This window comes from Lepus europaeus, chromosome 17 (genome assembly GCF_033115175.1).
Source record: "Lepus europaeus isolate LE1 chromosome 17, mLepTim1.pri, whole genome shotgun sequence".
Taxonomy (NCBI): Eukaryota; Metazoa; Chordata; class Mammalia; order Lagomorpha; family Leporidae; genus Lepus; species Lepus europaeus.
Window position 1 is genome coordinate 59452834 of NC_084843.1, and position 17950 is coordinate 59470783.

At 59.0% G+C, this 17950-nt stretch overlaps 1 protein-coding gene across 1 annotated transcript; it reads right to left on the minus strand.

Annotated features, from left to right (window-relative positions):
• Nucleotides 1-894: 894 nt before the first annotated feature.
• Nucleotides 895-14031, minus strand: AIFM2 (apoptosis inducing factor mitochondria associated 2). The gene is made up of 9 exons (XM_062214689.1): nt 13969-14031; nt 10353-10551; nt 9234-9349; nt 7954-8073; nt 7478-7570; nt 4455-4563; nt 2387-2539; nt 1839-2039; nt 895-1211 (listed from the first exon to the last, which is right to left on the minus strand). Exons 2-9 carry the CDS (start codon nt 10528-10530, stop codon nt 1060-1062), a joined length of 1122 nt encoding a protein of 373 aa, XP_062070673.1. The 5' UTR covers nt 10531-10551; nt 13969-14031; the 3' UTR covers nt 895-1059.
• Nucleotides 14032-17950: the final 3919 nt, after the last annotated feature.

Sequence of the window (17950 nt, forward strand, 5' to 3'; positions counted from 1 at the left end):
GGCCGGTGTCCCACGGACTCTGCCTGTGTCCCCAGAGGCGGCCATGAGAAGTGAGCAGGGAGAGGCAGGGCCAGGAGTTGGGGCGAATTCATCCAGTGAACTCAGCCCCCGCCGTCCAGAGCACTCCCCCCCACCCCCGCTCCAGGACACCCCCTCCCCAGGCATTCGCGCTGGTACAGCTCGGCGTCATCGCAGCAGGGCTCAGCACCACGTGGCCGGCCTCCCGCCACCAGACTCGGGGCTGGCCAGGAGACGGAAGCTGGCGTGCTGTCACCCGAGGGTGACCTGCCGGCCCCTGCTGAACCCCTGGCTCCCTGAAGGGGAAGTAGATGCGCTGCCTCTCCATCCGCAGCTCCAGCGGCCAGCACCCAGGCTGCAGGCATGACCCTGCTGCTTTGTCCGAGCCCACCCTTTCGTCAGCACAGGTTGACCGGGAGGGAGATTCGGTCTAAGTCGGGTTCAGAAAATGGAAATACAGAAAGGTCTGTGGCGATTACAGGTTACAAGGACCAGCCATAAGGCAGGTGCATGAGAGTGAGTCTCCCAGTCACAGCCCGGCTGGGGCAGGAGGCAGGGGCTTCCCCACCCCGCTGCGGTGGGAGAGGGCTGTGGTGCAGGCTGCCTCTGTACCCCAGCTCCTGTTCCTTAGCTGGCCTCAACTCTGCAGGCTCTCTTGCCTGCCCTCACAGGAGGACGCCAACCCTCAGGAGCCCGCCGCTCTGCCCCGCTTTGTGTGTCCTGTGCACACACACACATACACACACACACACGTCCCAGAGGCCCTGGCATACTGCAGGCTGCCATACCCTTCCCAGGACCAGTCACCCAGCACAAGGGAGCCGGGCAACCAGGACAGCTGCAGGCAGACCTTGGAAACCCAGAAAGGATCTAGGCCAAAATCTCAGCTTTTTAATCTCTTGCACGCTCATGTTTGCTTTGACACAGTAGTGCTTCTGGTCGGCACGTCACTGGCCCCTGACTCCAGGAAAAGAGCTTTCGTCCTGGGACACTTGCCAGCCACCGCCCTCGGTCACGTGGTCCGTTCAGCCGGCCTCTCCTTCAGGGTGGAGACTGCCTCATGGTTTTCCAGCTCGTGGACACGAACAAGTCCCGGCTCTTGGCAAGCCGGACCATGAGCCGGCCCACGTAGAAGCCACTGATCTGGCCCACACCGTCATTTCTCCCCAGGGACAGGAGGAAGGTCAGCGCCCCTGTGGAGCAGACACACACACGCGTGCACACACACACGGAGCAGAGTTCACCCTCACATTCCCGCGCCTGCAAGGCACAGATCCCTCCCAGGGTCCCAGGGCCGGCAGGCTCAGGGCGAGGAATTGGGAAGACTTTTCTAGCAAGGGGGGCGAGCCCCTGGCTTACTTTGAAGAGCTCTAGGGGCTGCCTCTGCCCCCCACCTTTCAGAATTTGCTCTGTCAGTCAGTCATCTCACAGCCCAAACAGTCCTCCCCGTATCTCCAACCCCAGACTCCGAGGTTGTGAAGCAGGGGCGGGCATTCAGCACAGCAGATTAAGACAGCTCGGGACACCTGCCTGGGACTGAGCCCACATCCACTCTGACCCAACTTCCTGGTGGTGCGCACCGAGAGAAGCAGCAGGTGACTGACCAAGTGTGTGGTCCCTGCCACCCCTGCGGGAAACCCATATGGATTCCCAGGCTCCTGGCTTCGGCATGGCCCAACCCCAGCTTTGGGGGCATCTGGCGAGCGAAGCAGAGGATGGAAGACCTCTCTCCGCCTATCTCTCTTTCAAATCAAATGAAAATAAATAAATAAAGTTTAAGTAAAAAAAAAATCTGTGATGTGCAGGGGACCCCCTCTTACCTGGCTTGTAGACCTTGAGGGGCCTCTGCCTGGTGGAGTTGATGATGTTGGCCACAGCGACGCCGGCGTGGAGGCCGGCGTGATAGGCCATCTTGGGCTCCTTCACGTCGGCACAGTCACCGATGGCATAGACATGGCTGCAGCCCTCCACTTGGAGGTGCTCGTTCACTCTCAGAGCACCGTTGCTGGCCAGTCTGCTCTCTGCGGGGCAGCACCACACGGGAGACGGGGCCCTGAGTGGCGAAGCGGCCACCAGAACCAGCTCGGGGTGAGCCCTGGGGGCAGTCAGGTCACCCGCCGAAGGCACACGTTTCAGAGCCGGCAGGTAGCCCAGCAGTAAAGACACCACTACGGGCACCCGGGGTAGGTGCTGTGGCACAGCAGGTTAAGCCACAGCTTTGGGACGCCTACACCCCAAATTGGAGTGCTAGATTGAGTGCTGGCTCCTCTGCTCTTGATTCAGCCTCCTGATTTGTCTATGTGTCTGTATGTGTGTGTGTCTGTCTCTCTGCCTGGCGAAGTGGGCCATGGCCATACCACCTGCTTACCCAAGGCACTGTGGTAGGCGGAGCTGTTGACCTTGATGCCGTTGCACACGATCACCAGGTTGGTGGCCACCTCCGTGCCCTGGTCTGTCTGCACCTTGATGTAGTCCCGATACTCGTTCAGAGGCAGCTCCTCCAGGTTGCTCACCCGCTCACCTATGGGGCAGGGGAGGGGGTTCCATGACCAGGAGGTTGGCAGAGGGCGGGCGCCTCACCAAGGCTGGAGCCCATGCCAAGGCTGGACCACTGTGGCCCAACAAGGCAAGTATTCCACCGCGTCTCCCCACCATGCCCCCCACCCCAGTCTACTCTGCTGCCCCGGGAAGTACCCATCTGACGTCTGGCTCCAGGAAGCCCACTGGAGGGAAGTGTGCCTGAGCTCCCAGGAAGTTCTGAGAAAAGCTGTTCAGTGGAGGACCTGGAACACGGCTCTCAGAATGTCAGCGATGCCATCCTAACCAGAACGAGACTTGCAAGTACACAACTACGAAAGGTGGCAGCCGGGGCAGGCAGGCGCGGCGGCCCAGCGGGCTACACTCGGGATGCCTACATCCTGTATCAGAGGCCCTGGTTCAGGGTCCCAGCTACTCTGCTTCCTATCCGCCTTCCTGCTAACGTGCCTTGGAGGCAGTGGAGGATGGCTGACCCAGATGAAGTCCCTGGCTCCCGGCTTTGGCCTGGCTCAGTCAGGCTGTTGCAGATATTTTAAGAGTAAACCAGCAGATGGAAGTTATCTCTCTCTCTCTCTCTCTCTCTCTCTCTCTCCCTCCCTCCATGACATCTGCCTTTCAAATAAATTAATTTTTAAAATTAAAAAAAAAAAGGGAAAGCAGCAGAGGACGGCCCAAGTGCTTGGGTCCCTGCACCCACATGGGAGACCTGGAAGAGGCTCCTGGCTCCTGTTTTCTGGTTTACAATCGGCTCAGCTCCTGCTGCAGTGGCCATCTGGGAGGTGAACCAGTAGATGGAAGATCTCTCGATCTCTCTCTCTCTCTCTCTCTCTCTCTCTCTCTTTTTCTCTTTCTCCTTCCCTCCCTCCCCTTCTCTGTGGATAACTCTGCCTTTATAAAAAATAAAAATAATAAAATACACAAAGATGAGAGAAGGAAAAGGCAGAGAAGCCGCTTGCTGTCCTCACTGGTGGCGGAAGCCCCGCATCAGCAGTTGCCGGGAGGAGGCTGCGACAGCCATGGGGGACTTTCAGAGCAGGTGACTCGCCCCCCCCCCCCCAGCAGAAAACGAGGTGGAAGTCCAGTGTGGTAAAGTGTACGGGTCACACTGGGATCAGAGCCCCACTCCCTAAAATGCTGGCTCGTTCTCTCCCCCTGCTCCACACAACAGGCACAGCCCTGGGACACAGGTTAAGTCGCTGCTTGGGACACCTGCATCCCATAGCCGGTGCCTGGCTTGAGTCCAGCTCCTCTGCTTCCAATCCAGCTTCTGGGGAGGCGGCAGTGACGGTTCAAGTCCCATGTGAGTCCCTGCCACTCACATGGGAGCCCCAGATTGGGTTCTGAGCTCCTGGCTTCAGTCTGGCCAGTGCTGGCTGTTACAGACATTTGGGGAGCAAACCAGCAGATGAAAGCCCTCTCTCTCTCTCTCTCTACTTTTCAAGTAAAATGAAAAAAGTTTTAGATGTTTTGAATCTGAGAAAAGCTACATTCCTCACCCCTTTCAAAATACAAACCAATACACCTATCTCCTATCCTACAGAGACATCATAATTCAGGCAAACCCTTTAGATGCACTTGAGAAAAATCGCTCAGCAGAGACCTCCCCCAGCCTGCGCTGGGAGACCCTGCAGCTGCACTGCGCCAGCCGCGAGATCGCTGTCTCCAGAATGCTGAAACCCTCTAAGTGCCAGGGCCTCTGCCCTGCCCAGGACAGACCTCCTCCACAGGGCAAGGCTCAGTGGGCTGCGATACCCAAGACCCTCTGGGGTGCCTCGGGCCCAGCCCCTCGACAAGGTGGGAGGGAGAGATCCTGGGGCAGACGCAGCCGCTGGCCAGCCGGGGGCCCTGGCTCAGCCCAGAGGCTGTCCCGGGCCGGGGCGGGAGGCAGGCGCACGTACCCAGCAGCAGCTGCACGCCCTTCCGCAGCAGGATCTCCTTCACCTCCTGCCGCACGGAGGGCAGAAGCTCCTTGTCGGCCAGGGTGACTTGGGAGTGGATGAGCGTGACCTGGGGACAACGCAAACACAGGGCCTGAGAAGCAGCCGCCGAGCCTCCAGCTCACTCAAGCATCCACCCCTCCTCTACCTCTGAGGAAGTCGTCTGCCCGATGCCAGGACCAGCGGGTGGCGAGCTGGGCAGGAGCCCCCTGCAGCCCCTGTGCCAGCGCAGCACAACCCACGGGTCACCGGGCGCCACTTGGAAAGTTGTTTGTGAGCGCCCTTGGGCGTCTGTAAAGATCCACTCCACAAACAAGCCATTGCCATTGCAGCTGTGAGAGGAGCACCTCGGGACCTGGCTGTGTGCTCTCTGGGTCAGCCCCAGGAAGCTGGAGGCGGCGCGTAAGCATGTTCGGAGCCCGGACTGCGAAGCCAGACCACCTGGGGTGAAATCCGTCTCAGATACGCAGACAGCTCTGCTCACCAACATGAGCACAGCAGCCCCACTCCTAGGAAATTTGTAGCGACGAAAGCACGTGATCCGGCACGTACTAAGTCCCCAACAAGGGCAGCTGCTAGCCCCTACGGGTACGGCACTGAGTTCCCAGAACTTATTTAGGCCTTCTTCCTGGTCTCCACCCTCGTAAGACAGGAACGAATGTATACGTTGGTGTCTGCCCCCGGTACGGACAATTCTTTGAACCCTTGAGAACAGGGGTGCTAGGACAATCACTTATGCTAAAATTTGGCCTTCGACCCTGGCTCCTGACTCAGACCCCCGGATGTTTGCAGTTGCTGGAGTACCAACAGGAGCATCTGACACAGCTTCCAAACGCCTTGGGATCCGCAGGGTGACCCGGGCATCTGCTGTCCTGGTGAGGCCACCTTTGCTGGGCTCCCCTGCAAGGGGACTGGCTGCCAGGAAGGTCACAGCACAGGCAGAGGTTTGGAGCTCGAAGCCCCACTCCTCTCCCTCCAGGCAGGGGGTGGAGCTGGATGCTGGGTCAACAGCCGGCCACGCCCCTGGATACCGCAGATCAGGGTGCTGCCAGGTCGGCGCACGTGTCCACGGGCAAGGTAAGGAGGGCAGCCCCACTCCAGAGGGACAGAGGTCCCTGTGTTCAGGACCCTTCTGGGCCTCACCCCACAGACCTCTTCACCTGCTTGTTCATTTGAATCCTTTACCACAGCCTTTGTAACGCATCAGCACCAGGGGGCAGTGCTGGGTACAGCTGGGTGCAGGTTCCAGTCCCAGGGGCTCCACTTCCACTCCAGCTCCCTGCTAATGAGCCTGGGAAAGCAGCGGAGGATGGTCCAAGTACCTGTGCCCCTGCCACCCATATTGGAGACCCAGATGGGAGTTCTAGGCTCCTGGCTTCAGGCCAGCCCAGTCTTAGCCGTTGTGGACATTGGGGACGTGAACCTGTGGATGAAGGACCTGACTCTGTCTCTCCCTCTCTGTCACTCTTTAAAATAAAGAAATATTTAAAAAATGAATAAAGTAAGCCGGCAATAGTCAGTAGACTGCTCTGCTGGGTCCCACAGCCACTCTGCCAAATTCAAACCCAAAGGGAGGATCCAAGGCGGACCGAAGCTGTGGGCCACCTGAGGACTGTGCTCTGGGACTGGGGTCTCGCTGTGGGACTGAGCCCCTCACCCGACGGTCTGTGCTGGCTCCGGTTGGTGTACAACTGAACTGACCCACGGTGGGGAAAGCCACACACCTCGGCACAGAAGCACTGAGTGTAAGAGAAAAAGATTGGTTTTTCCCTATGCAATCCTCACAAATAAAATGAATACATTGTTAACTGTACCTATCACTCATAACTCCCAACAGTTTGTCAGAGGACAGCTCTATAATTCATTTAGCCTGCCTGGATCTTCCTTTCAACATCAACCCACCTTTCCCTAGGGGAGAAAAGAACCATCCATGGGTTCCATGCGGCTCTCACGAGCTGGTCTGGCATCAGCAGCAAGCAACTGTGTGGAGAACCTGGGGTTACCGTCACCCCTCGGCCCTCCCCAAGCCCCTGCAGATAGCAGGCCGGGGTTTTCCTTTTCTTTTAAGATTTAGTTATTTATTTATTTCATAGGCAAATTTACAGAGATGCAGAGAGAGAGAGAGAGATCTTCCATCCGCTGGCTCACTCCCCAAATGGCCGCAATCGGGACTCGAACCAGCACCCATATGGGATGCCGGCACTGCAGGCAGCGGCTTTACCCGCTACATCACAGCGCCGATCCCAGGGTTTTTCTTTTCTTGCCAGGGCGCCCGAAGCTTTTCTCCCTCACCCAGAAGAGGACAGGGCAGGCTGATGTGGGAACAGGCAGTCCTGGTTGACTGTCATGGGGTGTGGACCACCACGTGGTCCAAACTGAGTGTTATCTAAAAGAGGTCATCAAGGGGTTGGTGCTGTGGCGCAACAAGTTAGAGTCCCATATGGGCGCCAACTTGAGTCCCAGCTGCTCCACTTCCAATCCAGCTCCCTGCTGATGCTCTTGAGATAAGCAGCAGATGGCCCAAGTCCTCAGGCCCCTGTACCCATGTGGGAGACTCAGATAAAGCTCCTGGCTCCTGGCTCCTGGCCTTAGCCTGGCCTAGCCCCAGTCATTGCAGCCATTTGGGAAGTGAACCAGTGGATGGAAGAAAGATCCCTCTGTCTCTGTTTCTCCCTCTCTCTGTAACTTTACCTCTCAAATAAATAAAATACATCTTTAAGAAAAAAGTCATCAAGTGCACATTTATATCATAAAGGCCTAAGTTAACTTCTCTGGAGTTTGTCCCTGGTTGAATGAGGACACTCCCCGAGCAGCTGGGGAAGGTCAAGTGCTGTGGACCCGGCTCCATGCCCCCTGTACAAGTGCACTTTAGCACAAGATAGGAAACAGACACTCGCAGCCTATATGAGTGGAGCCCCCGCCTCCCAGGCCCTGCCCCAATTCCTTCTGTTCCTTAAATACCAGAGCCCAGGCAGCGGCCCCACCTCTTTGTTGGGATACTCGGTTTTAATCTCTGCAGCCATCTCCACTCCAGCGGAGCCTCCTCCCACCACCACGATGAACTCTGAGAGCCGGACCTGGAGAGGAAGGGGCGGTAAAACACACGGACACGTCCGCCCTCGGCCTGCCGGTATAGCCTCTGGGAGAGGAGCCTTTGCAAGTCGAGGGCCCAAAGGCACCTCCCTGTGCCCGCCCGCAGGATTGCTGTGAAGGTGGACTGAGACCAGGAGCCCAGGCTGCTCCACAAAACACGAACCCCGTGCGAAGGGGAGAGCAAAGCCCAAGAGTGAGTGGTCGGGGACAGACCAAGTGCGAGGGGCAGGTCTGAGACGCCCACGTGCAGGCCTCTGCCTGGAGAAGTCTTCCCCTAGCTCCACACTGCCATAAGCAGCTCCGCAGCCCTCCCCAGGCTGCTCTCTGGCATGCCCTCCCGGCCCCACGCCTGGCCAGGGCAGCTCACCTGCTGTACCATGTCCTCGTAGGCCTGGATGGCGGCCTGCTGGCAGGAAACCTCATTCAACTTGCCTGGGAAGGGCCCGCTGCTGCCTGTGGCCAGGATGAGATGCGAGTAGGGCAGGGCCTGCAAAAGACAAGGAGCAGACGGGGATAGAACAGGGCCGGGGTTCCTGCACCCGTCGCCAGGCCCCCACCTGCCAAGACGCACCACGAGCACGAGGCACCTCGGGACCAAAATCACCAGGCCAGGCAGGGCAAGGCTCGGCGCTAGGCCCATAAGACACCTAAGGAGGCAGACGGCACCCCCTGCCGGGAGGAGGAAGGCCCGGGCCCAGGAGGCAGGGCAGTGGCCAGGAAACTCCTTGTCGGGGGTTAAGCAGGACTGGAGTTTCCACTGCAGAGTCGGGGTCCAACCTCTTGGGTGTAGTGAAAGAGCCATCCCCTGCCTCACCAAAGAGAGAAGGAAAAGGAAATCCTACTTATGGTCTACATATATAAAGTTGACACCAACAGGGCTGCTCCAGTGCAGGGGGCCTACTCCCTCTCCACCCCACCTGGAGCCCCAGGATGCCTTCACGGACCCTTCCAGGGCCCTGGACCGGCAGGACGCGGGGACACAGTAATCCTCCACCAGGAGACGCTCCGACCCTAGAGTCACACCAGGGAGGACCGAGTGACTCTGGCCCGTGTGCTTACTGAGGATGGGGCCTGTGCCCCCTGCTCCCAGTGCCCCCTGCACTTGGATTCCTAAGTCGGGGGCTGGTGGCCACACGCTGGCGGAACTCAAGCCCCTGTGGACATGTGCCGGGCACCTGCTGTATACACCATGGTGAGAAACACAGGTGTGGAGAGACACACCTGTGCCCCCTGTGACTTCCCAACCCAGGAGAGGTGCGATCATGTCCAAGCCTAACCTTGGCTTCTAGACAGTGGAGAACATCCCATCCCATAAGCTGCCAGGCCTGAGCCTCTCCTGAGCCTCTGGGCTGGAACTGCCTGCGATCACACCCTGGCTGGGGGATCCTGGGAGCCTCTCTGTAAACAAGGTCAGACCCGCTCACTCTCAGGGTCACATGAACACCAAAGGAGACTCGCGCAGAGGCACACGGGAAAGATGGGGGATTCCTGCATTGCTGAGCTCAAGCCTCTGTCTATGAAGAATCTGTTCCACGCCCAGCCCCAGGCAGGGGCTAGGGGTCACGGAGGGCTCCCCTCAGCCTCTGGGGGCCACCCCACACAGGTCCTGCGTGCCCAGCAGGTGTAAGCCGAGCCTGCTGCGCTCACCTCGCCGCCCTGCAGCAGCACCGTCTGATTCTTCAGGTCTATCCCGACCACCCGGCCCTGCCGGAAGTTGTCCTTGAAGGTCACTGAGTAGGAAATGAATGTCTTTTTGGCGAACCCTGGGGAATGGGCACAGAAGAGATCACGGAGTGAAACTGGAACTGGGCAGAGCCTTTGCTGAGCTACACTCCAACAGGGGCGCCCTCAACCACACAGCTGGGCCAGCAGGTACACCCTTTACCCCCTGAAATGCCAACCTGGGCCTACAGACCTCAAAGAACCCAGGACTCTTACTTCTGGGGCCTCATTATGGTAGCTGCTTAAGAACAGTGACCTTGGGCTCAGTGCTGTGCCGTAGCAGGTAAAGCCACAGCCTGCAGTGCCAGCATCCCATATGGGCACTGGTTCAAGTCCTGGCTTTTCCATTTCCCATCCAGCTCTCTGCTGTGGCTGGGAAAGCAGTGGAAGATGGCCCAAGTGCTTGGGCCACGTGGGAGACTCAGAAGAAGCTCCTGGCTCCTGGCTTAGGAGTGGCACAGCTCCGGCCGTTGCAGCCATGTGGGGAGTGAACCAATGGATGGAAGATATCTTTTTCTCTCTCTCTCTCTCTCTTTCACTGCCTCTGCCTCTCTGTAACTCGGTCTTTCAAATTAAATAAATAAATCTTAAATAAAAAAAAACAGTGACCTTGGGGCTGGCATTATGGTACAGCGGGCTAAGCCGACAATCCCATATCCAAGCGCCAGTTCAAGTCCCAGCTGCTCCCCTTCCAATCCAGCTCCCCACTAACGCATTGGGAAAGCAGCGAAAGATAGCCCAAGTGTGTGGGTCCTACCACCCATGTGAGAGACCAAGATGGAGTTCCAGGCTCCTGGCTGAAGGGAAACCTGGCCCAGCCTCAGCTGTTGAGACCAACTGGGGAGTGAACCAGCAGATGGAAGCTCTCTCTCTGTCTCTTGCTCTCTCTAACTGGGCCTTTCAAATAAACAAGTCTTTTTTTTTTTTTTTAAAGTGACCTTGAGAGTCTGAGAATTTGCCCCATGGTGGCACTGACAGTGGAGGGAACCACACAGCCCAGAGAGGATGCCCCGCGTGGCGGCAGCCCCAGGGAGGAGCACTTACCACTCTCCACGGAGGCGCGCAGGGCGGCCACGTTGTGGTGGAAGGAGTCCTTCATGTCCACCAGCAGGAAGGGCACGTTCAGCGCCTGCAGCTGGCTCGCGGCCGCGATCCCACCGAAGCCCCCGCCCACGATCACCACGTGCAGGGCTCCCGTGTCCACTGAGACCTGGGACCCCATCTCAAACCAGGCACTGCTGGGCTGCGAGAGACCACATCAGAGTCAGGCAGGCTGGGAGGGTGGGGGCCCATGGCCAGAGAGGCCTCAGATACCACGAGCTGACCCTTCCAAACAAGGCGATGCTTTTACTCATGAAATTCCAATTTTGCAAAAATTAAATTCAGCAGACAGGAGGGGCATCCTACTTCTACGCCACCCCCTAACCACCCAGTCCCTTCTTCAGAGGGAGCCAAGTTAGTCGAAATCTTCCCAGAGACTTCGCAGGCATCCACAATCATGACTATTGCTTGGAAATGTTAAACAAACTCTTCCGCACTTCTCTTTTACCCAGGCTAGAACTCCACGCACCGTCCTCCCCGGAGTTCAAATGCCCACTGGGGCAGCAGTGGAGATTGGAGCTGGCACAGGGGTTTGGAGGGAATTTAAAAATGCTTCTCATTGGCCAAATGGTCCCCCAGGCATTGAGATTTCCACCTCCTCACAGACGAGGAAACTGAGCCCTCGGCAGGGCCGGGACCCAGGGCAAGTCCCCCAGGAGGCAATGCCAGTCGTCCTGCATGCCCTCGGGCTGCACCTGCCAATGGGGTCAGAAGGAGAATGTCTTCTGGGGCCAGGACCCGGGAGGTCAGAAGCTGAGCAGGGGTTGGGAAGAGGGCAGGCGAGGAGACAGGCGAGGGGTGGGGTGTGTTTCACTGGCTCCCTTTAACACGGTCCCCTCTAGGCTGGGCCCTGCCCCTGGGGCTGGCAGCCAGTAAGAAAGTCAGAAAAACAGCCAGGAAGCCCCACTCCCCAGCTGCCTGAGCCAGGGCGCGGACAGGGGCTACATAGTTTGGAGGGCGTGGGGATTCCCTGTGGCCCACCCGGGGAAGCTCAAGGAAGTATGCTAGAGCATTGAAAAGAGAGCTGGGGCCTGGGCCTCCCCAGCAGAGGGAATAAGCTAACCAGAGGCCCAGTGGCAGGAAGGGCACTCCTGAGCAGAGCTCAGGGCACAGGGGGCAGAAAGGTGGGGCAGGTGACAGGGGCCAGGGCAGTTCCAACAGCCAGGTGGGCATACAGAGCCTGCCCGAGCCCCTCACAGGGCTCCTGAGGGGCAGGGGGCTGGCCCAAGATGCTGAGCCCTTGATCCCCAGTGCACAGGATCCACAAGCTGCTTCCTCCAAGAGCAGACCCTTGCCTCGCCCAACCCTGTTTCCCCCGTGAAGGCAACCCGCTTCTCAGGGCTCCTGGAGGGGCCCTGGGTCCTGAGCACTGACCCAGGCCCCAGGGCAGGGCCAGGTTGGCAGGGTCTCTTCCACAGTCTGCCTTCTCTCTCCCCTACCGACCTCTGACACCGTCACATGGTGGGGTAGGGAGGCCAGGGACGCTTGCCCCGCACCAACCCCTTGCCCAACATGCTTGGACACCAACTCTCCTTGGCTCCTCCCAGTCAGTTCTCGCCTGGCACCCAAGGACAGCCAGAGTCCCCCTGCTCAGCCCTGGTCTACCGAGTCAGACGTCTAAACCAAGGGCATGGGCCGTGGACCTACATCCCTTGCCACACGGCCCCTGGGAGCTCAGGACAGAGGGAGGAAGGAATGCTCAACACAGTGGCAGAGCTGGGTACACACCTCAGCTGCCAGGAGAGTCCACCACTCCGTCAGGGAGGGATCGCAGAAAACCACCACACCCGCACGATGGTTATTTGTAGCCATTCACGTTTAAAGGGCAAGTGGCACTTCCACACGACAAGTCTGTCCATGAAAAAGGCACTAATGCACACATACACAGGTCCGCGCGCGCACACACGTGACGCCCCTACAAGCCTGTCTGCCTTCACATTTAATAGCTGTGTGCTCATGGTGGAACAAAATTCAGTGACTTGCCCAAGTCAATCCTCAGCAAACCTCCAAGGGAGATCACAGAAGACATTTTTTGCATTATTCCTGTCTACAGTTACCTACTCTAGAAGTTTCCGTGCGTGCAGTCACATATGCGGGCCTCATGTCTGGCTCCTCTCACCCCACATGATGTGCTCAAGGCCACCCATGCTGAAGCCTGTATCAGTCCTACACTTATCTTCAAAAAGCTTCTGCAAGGTGTATGTTATGAAAACGCTATGAATGGGTATCCAGATACTCTGCACCAAAGCAAACTTATCTTTCAATCCCACGTTCCCACAGACTTTCTCGAGCCCCTTCGGCCGCACAGCACGCTCGGGTCGCTCCCAGTTTTTGGTTAAGGTGAATGGCGCCCCGGCAGCACCTGTGGACCAGCGTCTGTGTGCACGCGTGCCTCGAGGGTCCGCAGCGCGCACCGGGGGTCCGCAGCGCGCACTGGGTGTGGAACGCAGGGCAGCAGGGTAACCCTGGCATTGACTTCCTGAGAACTGGCAGCCCCACCCTCCGATTCCCAGGCAACGCCGAAGCCCAGGGAGGAAGCACAGCGCTTTCCCCATAGCTGCCTGGGTTCAGCAGCGTTCGCTCAGCAGAGAGCGCAGAACACCCGGCCTGCATCAGTGTTCAGGCAGCCCGGCCCGGGCACCTTCCCCAGTACTAGGGGGCCTTCAGGAATCTACTGGAACATGGGGACATCAGAGACGCCAGCGCTGAGAGCTCGCACCCGGGAGCATGCTCTGGGCAGACAGGCTCAAAGGGGCGCCCTATACTCCCGGACCCAAACCTTGCCCCTTCTTCTAGCACACAGCCACTCTGTGGTCTCCTTAACACGGCCATGGTCCGCCCACCACCTGCACTCTTACTCGGATCCCAGCTTCATCTCACCACCAGAAGGAGACTGGGCTGGCCCTGGAGCACCTGGGCCCTGCCCTGACCAGCGCTCAGAGCCCCTGGCTACTATGGTGCTCCCTGGGGGCAAAGGCGGGTGAGATCTGAGAGCATGGGGGCTCCCGCAGCACAGCCTGACACCCACCCTCCGAAAAGGAAACCCAAGCTGTGTCTGACCTCGGGCAGGGACGCCTGCTCCCAAAAGACATTCCCAGGGCCAGAGACCCTTGGTGGAGAGCACCAGCCTCTCGTGCTCGACTGAGGCAGCTCCCCGCCGGCTTAGGCATCTCAGAGTTAGCCCAGCACTGCTGGTGTTTGTCCCCGGGGAACCCGGAGCCCCGGGAGGCGGACGCAGGGCTCTTCGCTCAACCCACTGGGAGACCGAGGACTCCCCGGGCCCCCGGATACCAGCTTCAGCCCGGGACTCGGCGGCCCCTACCCAGACACGGATTCCGCTCACACACGCCCGCGTGTCCTGCTCCCCTCCGTTCCTGGCCTGCGCCCCGCGGGAGGCCTCGCGCGGAGGGTGGGCCACTTCCCCTGCCCGCGCCAACTTTCCTGCGGAGTTCGCGAACCGGGGCGGGAGTCCTGGGCGATGGCGCACCGTGCCAAGGCCACAGCGCGGGTGCCCACCTGCCCGCGCCGCTCGCCAGGGGCCCCTCCCGCACGCCCTCACCTGCCGGCCGCCGTGCGCTTGCGCTCCTCTCGCTCGGCGCCCTGCGCCGGGGCCTTCCGGAGCCGGCCGGCTCTAGCCCAGCTGGGCGGGGCGTGACTCAGCGCCCGCGGCGACGCCCCCGGCGGGCGCTGGACACTGCGTCCCGCCCGGCCGCCTGGGGACCGGCCCTGAACGCGAGCGAACTGCCTGAAAATGTGGAACAAACGCCCCCTAACGCCGGCGCCGCCCGAGGCTGCCCGGGCTCGGGAGCTGCCGGGAGCTCGGGTTTGCGGCTCCCGGCGCTGACTGGGCGACCTGGGCGCACCTGCGGAACAATCGGGCAAACCTGGCCAAACACCTGCTGTGCGCCGAGCACTGCGCTAGGGGCTGGCGGGATAAAGGAGAAAAAGCCATGCTTTCTGCTTTCGTGGAGGTGAGAGCCTGGAGAAAGACAGATGTTCAACACCACCAAAAACAGAATTAAAAAATAAAACAGGGGCTGGCGCTGTGGCGCAGCGGGTGAAAGCCCTGGCCTGAAGCGCCGGCATCCCATATGGCCACCGGTTCTAGTCCCGGCTGCTCCTCTTCCAATCCAGCTCTCTGCTATGGCCTGGGAAAGCAGTAGAAGATGGCCCAAGTCCTTGGCACTTGGCTCCTGGCTTCGGATCGGCGCAGATCCGGCCGTTGCGGCCATCTGGGGAGTGAACCAGCGGATGAAGACCTCTTTCTCTGTCTCTACCTCTCTCTGTAACTCTTTCAAATAAATAAAAATAAATCTTTAAAAACAAACAAAACAAAACCCCTGTGTCTTCAGCCGCAGTCAGAATCCAGAGAAGGGTGGGAAGAGCTCTCTCAGAGGAGGAAGAGTTGGCTGTGGGCCGCGCGGGGGATGGGGAGGCTGCTGTTCTAGGTGTGCTGAGATACAGAACAGGTGCGGGCTGCCAGGACTAAGCTACTTTGGATCCAGCCATCTTCATGGACTGGGGGCAAACGTTAGCACCTACCCGAGGAAAGCCTCACTGGGCGCACGTCTGTGAGGGATTTTAGCGCCGTGCCCGGCACCCAGCAGCCCTGCACAGTCCACAGATATTTTATATGGAAGTCTGGTGTGCCCAAAGCCTGCTCCTCAGCAGTTCCCTCCCGCCCAGCCCAGTTCTCTTTTGAATACTGCCCTTCACTTTCCAAGTTTTCTTGAGCAATTAAAAAAAAAAAAAAAATCCCATCCCGCTGGGATCCGGAACATCGTGACCAACTCCATCCCGAAGACGGTGGCGACTGGGCCCATCTCCAGCTGGGAGGGAAGTCAGGGACTTCCCACAGCACCCCAGACTAGGGCCACACAGCCCAGCGCTCTGGAATCCTCTGTCTTCCTTTATGGGCTTGCATCCCGCCCGTTCTGTGCAGGCTGAACAAAGGGTTGCGGTCAGGGCTGGGGGGTATCTGCTTTCTTGTCTAAGCCCCTGGGCTGAGAGAAACCAGAGCTGAAGTGCGCGTTCACACACTCTGTGGGCCCTGCCTGTCTTTGGCCGCTCTGGCAGGAAGCTATCTGGAGCCCACTGGCTGGATATGAAACCATCCCCCTGCCAGCCCTCCCCATACACCAGGCCTTGAATTTGGGCCTTTACCAACCTCCAAATGTGTGTGTAGGAAAGGTAGACCATCAGAGAGAAAGAGGTGGGGAGGAGAGAGATCTGCCATCCCCAGTTCACTCTCCAAAGAGCTGCAATAGCCAGGGCTGGGCCAGATTGGAACTCCATCTTGGTCTCCCACATGGGTGGCAGGGGCCCAAGTACCCAGGCCATCCTCCAGTGCTTTCCCAGGCACATCAGCAGGCACCTGGATGGGAACTGGTGCAGCCAGGACTGGAACCGGTGCTTTGTAGGTGGGGAAATTGAGACTCCCACAGGCTAAGGAACTTGGGCCAAGTTCCTTACTCGTAAAGTGATAAAGTTCATAAAGTGCAGGAGCTGGAACCTGAACCTCCCCCGAGGGAACTGCAGGTCACTGAGCAGGAAAAGCAGAGTCTCCGTGATGGTGGCAAGCGGGCATGGGGAGCTGGACAAGTGCCTGGTGACATGTGACAGAGAGGTGGACAGAGACACCACAGCCTGCCAGGGCATGGAGACGGTCCTGGGGCTTGCGCAGGGCAAGGAAGGCCCCAGGTAGGAGCTGGGCCTGGCTGGATGAGAGGCTACCCCAGCAGGTGCAAGTAAAGGCAGGCGAGGTGTGAGGTGGCTCCCCAGGGAGCTTGGCCAGGGCGTGTCAGGCTGGGGGGACTCAGCTCTCAGGACCCGTCTCACACCGTGAACATCAGTTTTCTCATTGTCACTCCACACCTGTAGGCAACCAGAAGACACCTTGATCCAAACAGGGTCTCATGCAACCCCGGGGCACCCCCTCCCAGGCCACTCATCACACACCACTCCTCCCATCCAGTGGTGTCCGTAGCTTTGCACCTGACCATCAAAGCTCCCTGCCTAACAAAGGTCTTTTGTCCTTGAATTTCCAGGTGCCAGAGGGGGTTGGACGGAGTGGGGGTTGGGAGGCTGAAACACTGGCAGGTTCATCCTGTTCCAGAGAACCGTGATGATTAATGCGACTGCAGCTAGATGGCCTGGCATCACAGAATCTAAAAGGAGGAAGAGTTGCTGGCTGTCAGCCATCATGTGCCGGGCCAGGCCTGGGGCCATCCCCTGGTGTTCAGCAGGTGGCTTTCCTGCTGGCTACCAGGGCTGGGGGAGCACCAAAGTACTGGGGTCAACTCAGGATCCCCACTGGAGGGAGCAGCACCCCTAAACTCTGAAGACCCTGGGACAGGTGGTGCCTTCCCATAGAGTCCCAGCTAAACGCGTAAGCCTCGGAGGACTGAGGGATAGATAGCCCTGTTTCCCCTCCTCTCCCGGGACGTGTGGCTCGGAACAGTGCTCCCAGCTAGACAGACTTTGTTAGTGAGGGTGGGGTCTGCGGCTATGACAAACGGACCCCAGAATGAAAAGGCTCAAAAGAAAAGATGTGCCGCTTGTGCTTGGGGCCAGTTCCAGGCAGTGAACTGGTTAATGAGGCTGCCTCCTTCTGTGGTCATCGGAGGAGACCCGGAAGCAGAACACATGCCTTCCAAGGTCTTTTGGAGTTGCCTCCACTCCCTTCTTGGGGGAGGCGGTGGGGGGCGAGGGTGATTGCGCAGAAGCTGCCAGAGAGAAGGTTCTTAGAGGCCAGGCCTGGAGGTGCGGATGCCACCCTCTGCTCTCCTTCCTTCATGAGGCCCATGGACGCTCCCAACTGCTCAGGAAGCAGACAACCATCTGCAGCGAGGGGCCGGCGTGTCTCTGCCTTGGTGATCCAGGTCTTCGGCCTCCTGGTTCCCTCCTGTGCCCCCTTGCTCTGGCCCTTCACTGCACCTGCTCCCACAGCTTCGATGGAGGCACCCGGCTGTACCTGCAGGCCAGACCTCAGTGTAGATCTTCGCCTAGCCTGGATGGGGCCACCCTGCCCGCCGGCCCCTTGGATGCAGGAAGGCAGCAAGGCGTGAGATGAGTGGTCCAATCCGCTCTGTTCTCTTGGGCACTTAGGTAGGAAATCTGGCCGTGGGCCATGTGATAAGGACAGCCAGACACTAAAGGTCATGGAGAGGAAGGTGAGAAAGATCTGCATGGCCAAATGCAAGCCGCAGCTAGGAGGGAGAGACTGGGTGAGACGCAGATAAAGATGTGGAGGCATCAATACCTCGTGTCCTGTGGAGCATCCCCGGGTCAAGGAGCTGCCTGGCGCCTGCCTGGGGGTGTCTAAACATGAATCCTACCTTGTTTAGGTCAAACGAGGGAGCCTATGCCCCTGCTAGCCAGAAAGCAGCACGGAAGCAGGCCAGCACAGAAGGGCCAGCCAGCTGTGTCCCAAGAGCAGCGCTCTCCGCCTGTGGACAGGGGCTTTGCTGAGAAGCATCTGCCCACCAGGCACTGCATCCCTACCTCGCCCTTCTGGGTGGGACCAAGTTCCTGCCAGAGGA

What these genes read in the sequence shown, in the direction of transcription:
- AIFM2 (XM_062214689.1), bottom strand. Translation starts at nt 10,530, where the DNA reads ATGGGGTCCCAGGTCTCAGTGGACACGGGAGCCCTGCACGTGGTGATC. An exon ending in ACGAGGACATGGTACAGCAG is followed by an intron (nt 7,571 to 7,953) that starts GTGAGCTGCCCT and finishes CTTCCTCTCCAG; the next exon opens with GTCCGGCTCTCAGAGTTCAT. An exon ending in CCTCAAGGTCTACAAGCCAG is followed by an intron (nt 1,212 to 1,838) that starts GTAAGAGGGGGT and finishes TCTGCTCCACAG; the next exon opens with GGGCGCTGACCTTCCTCCTG.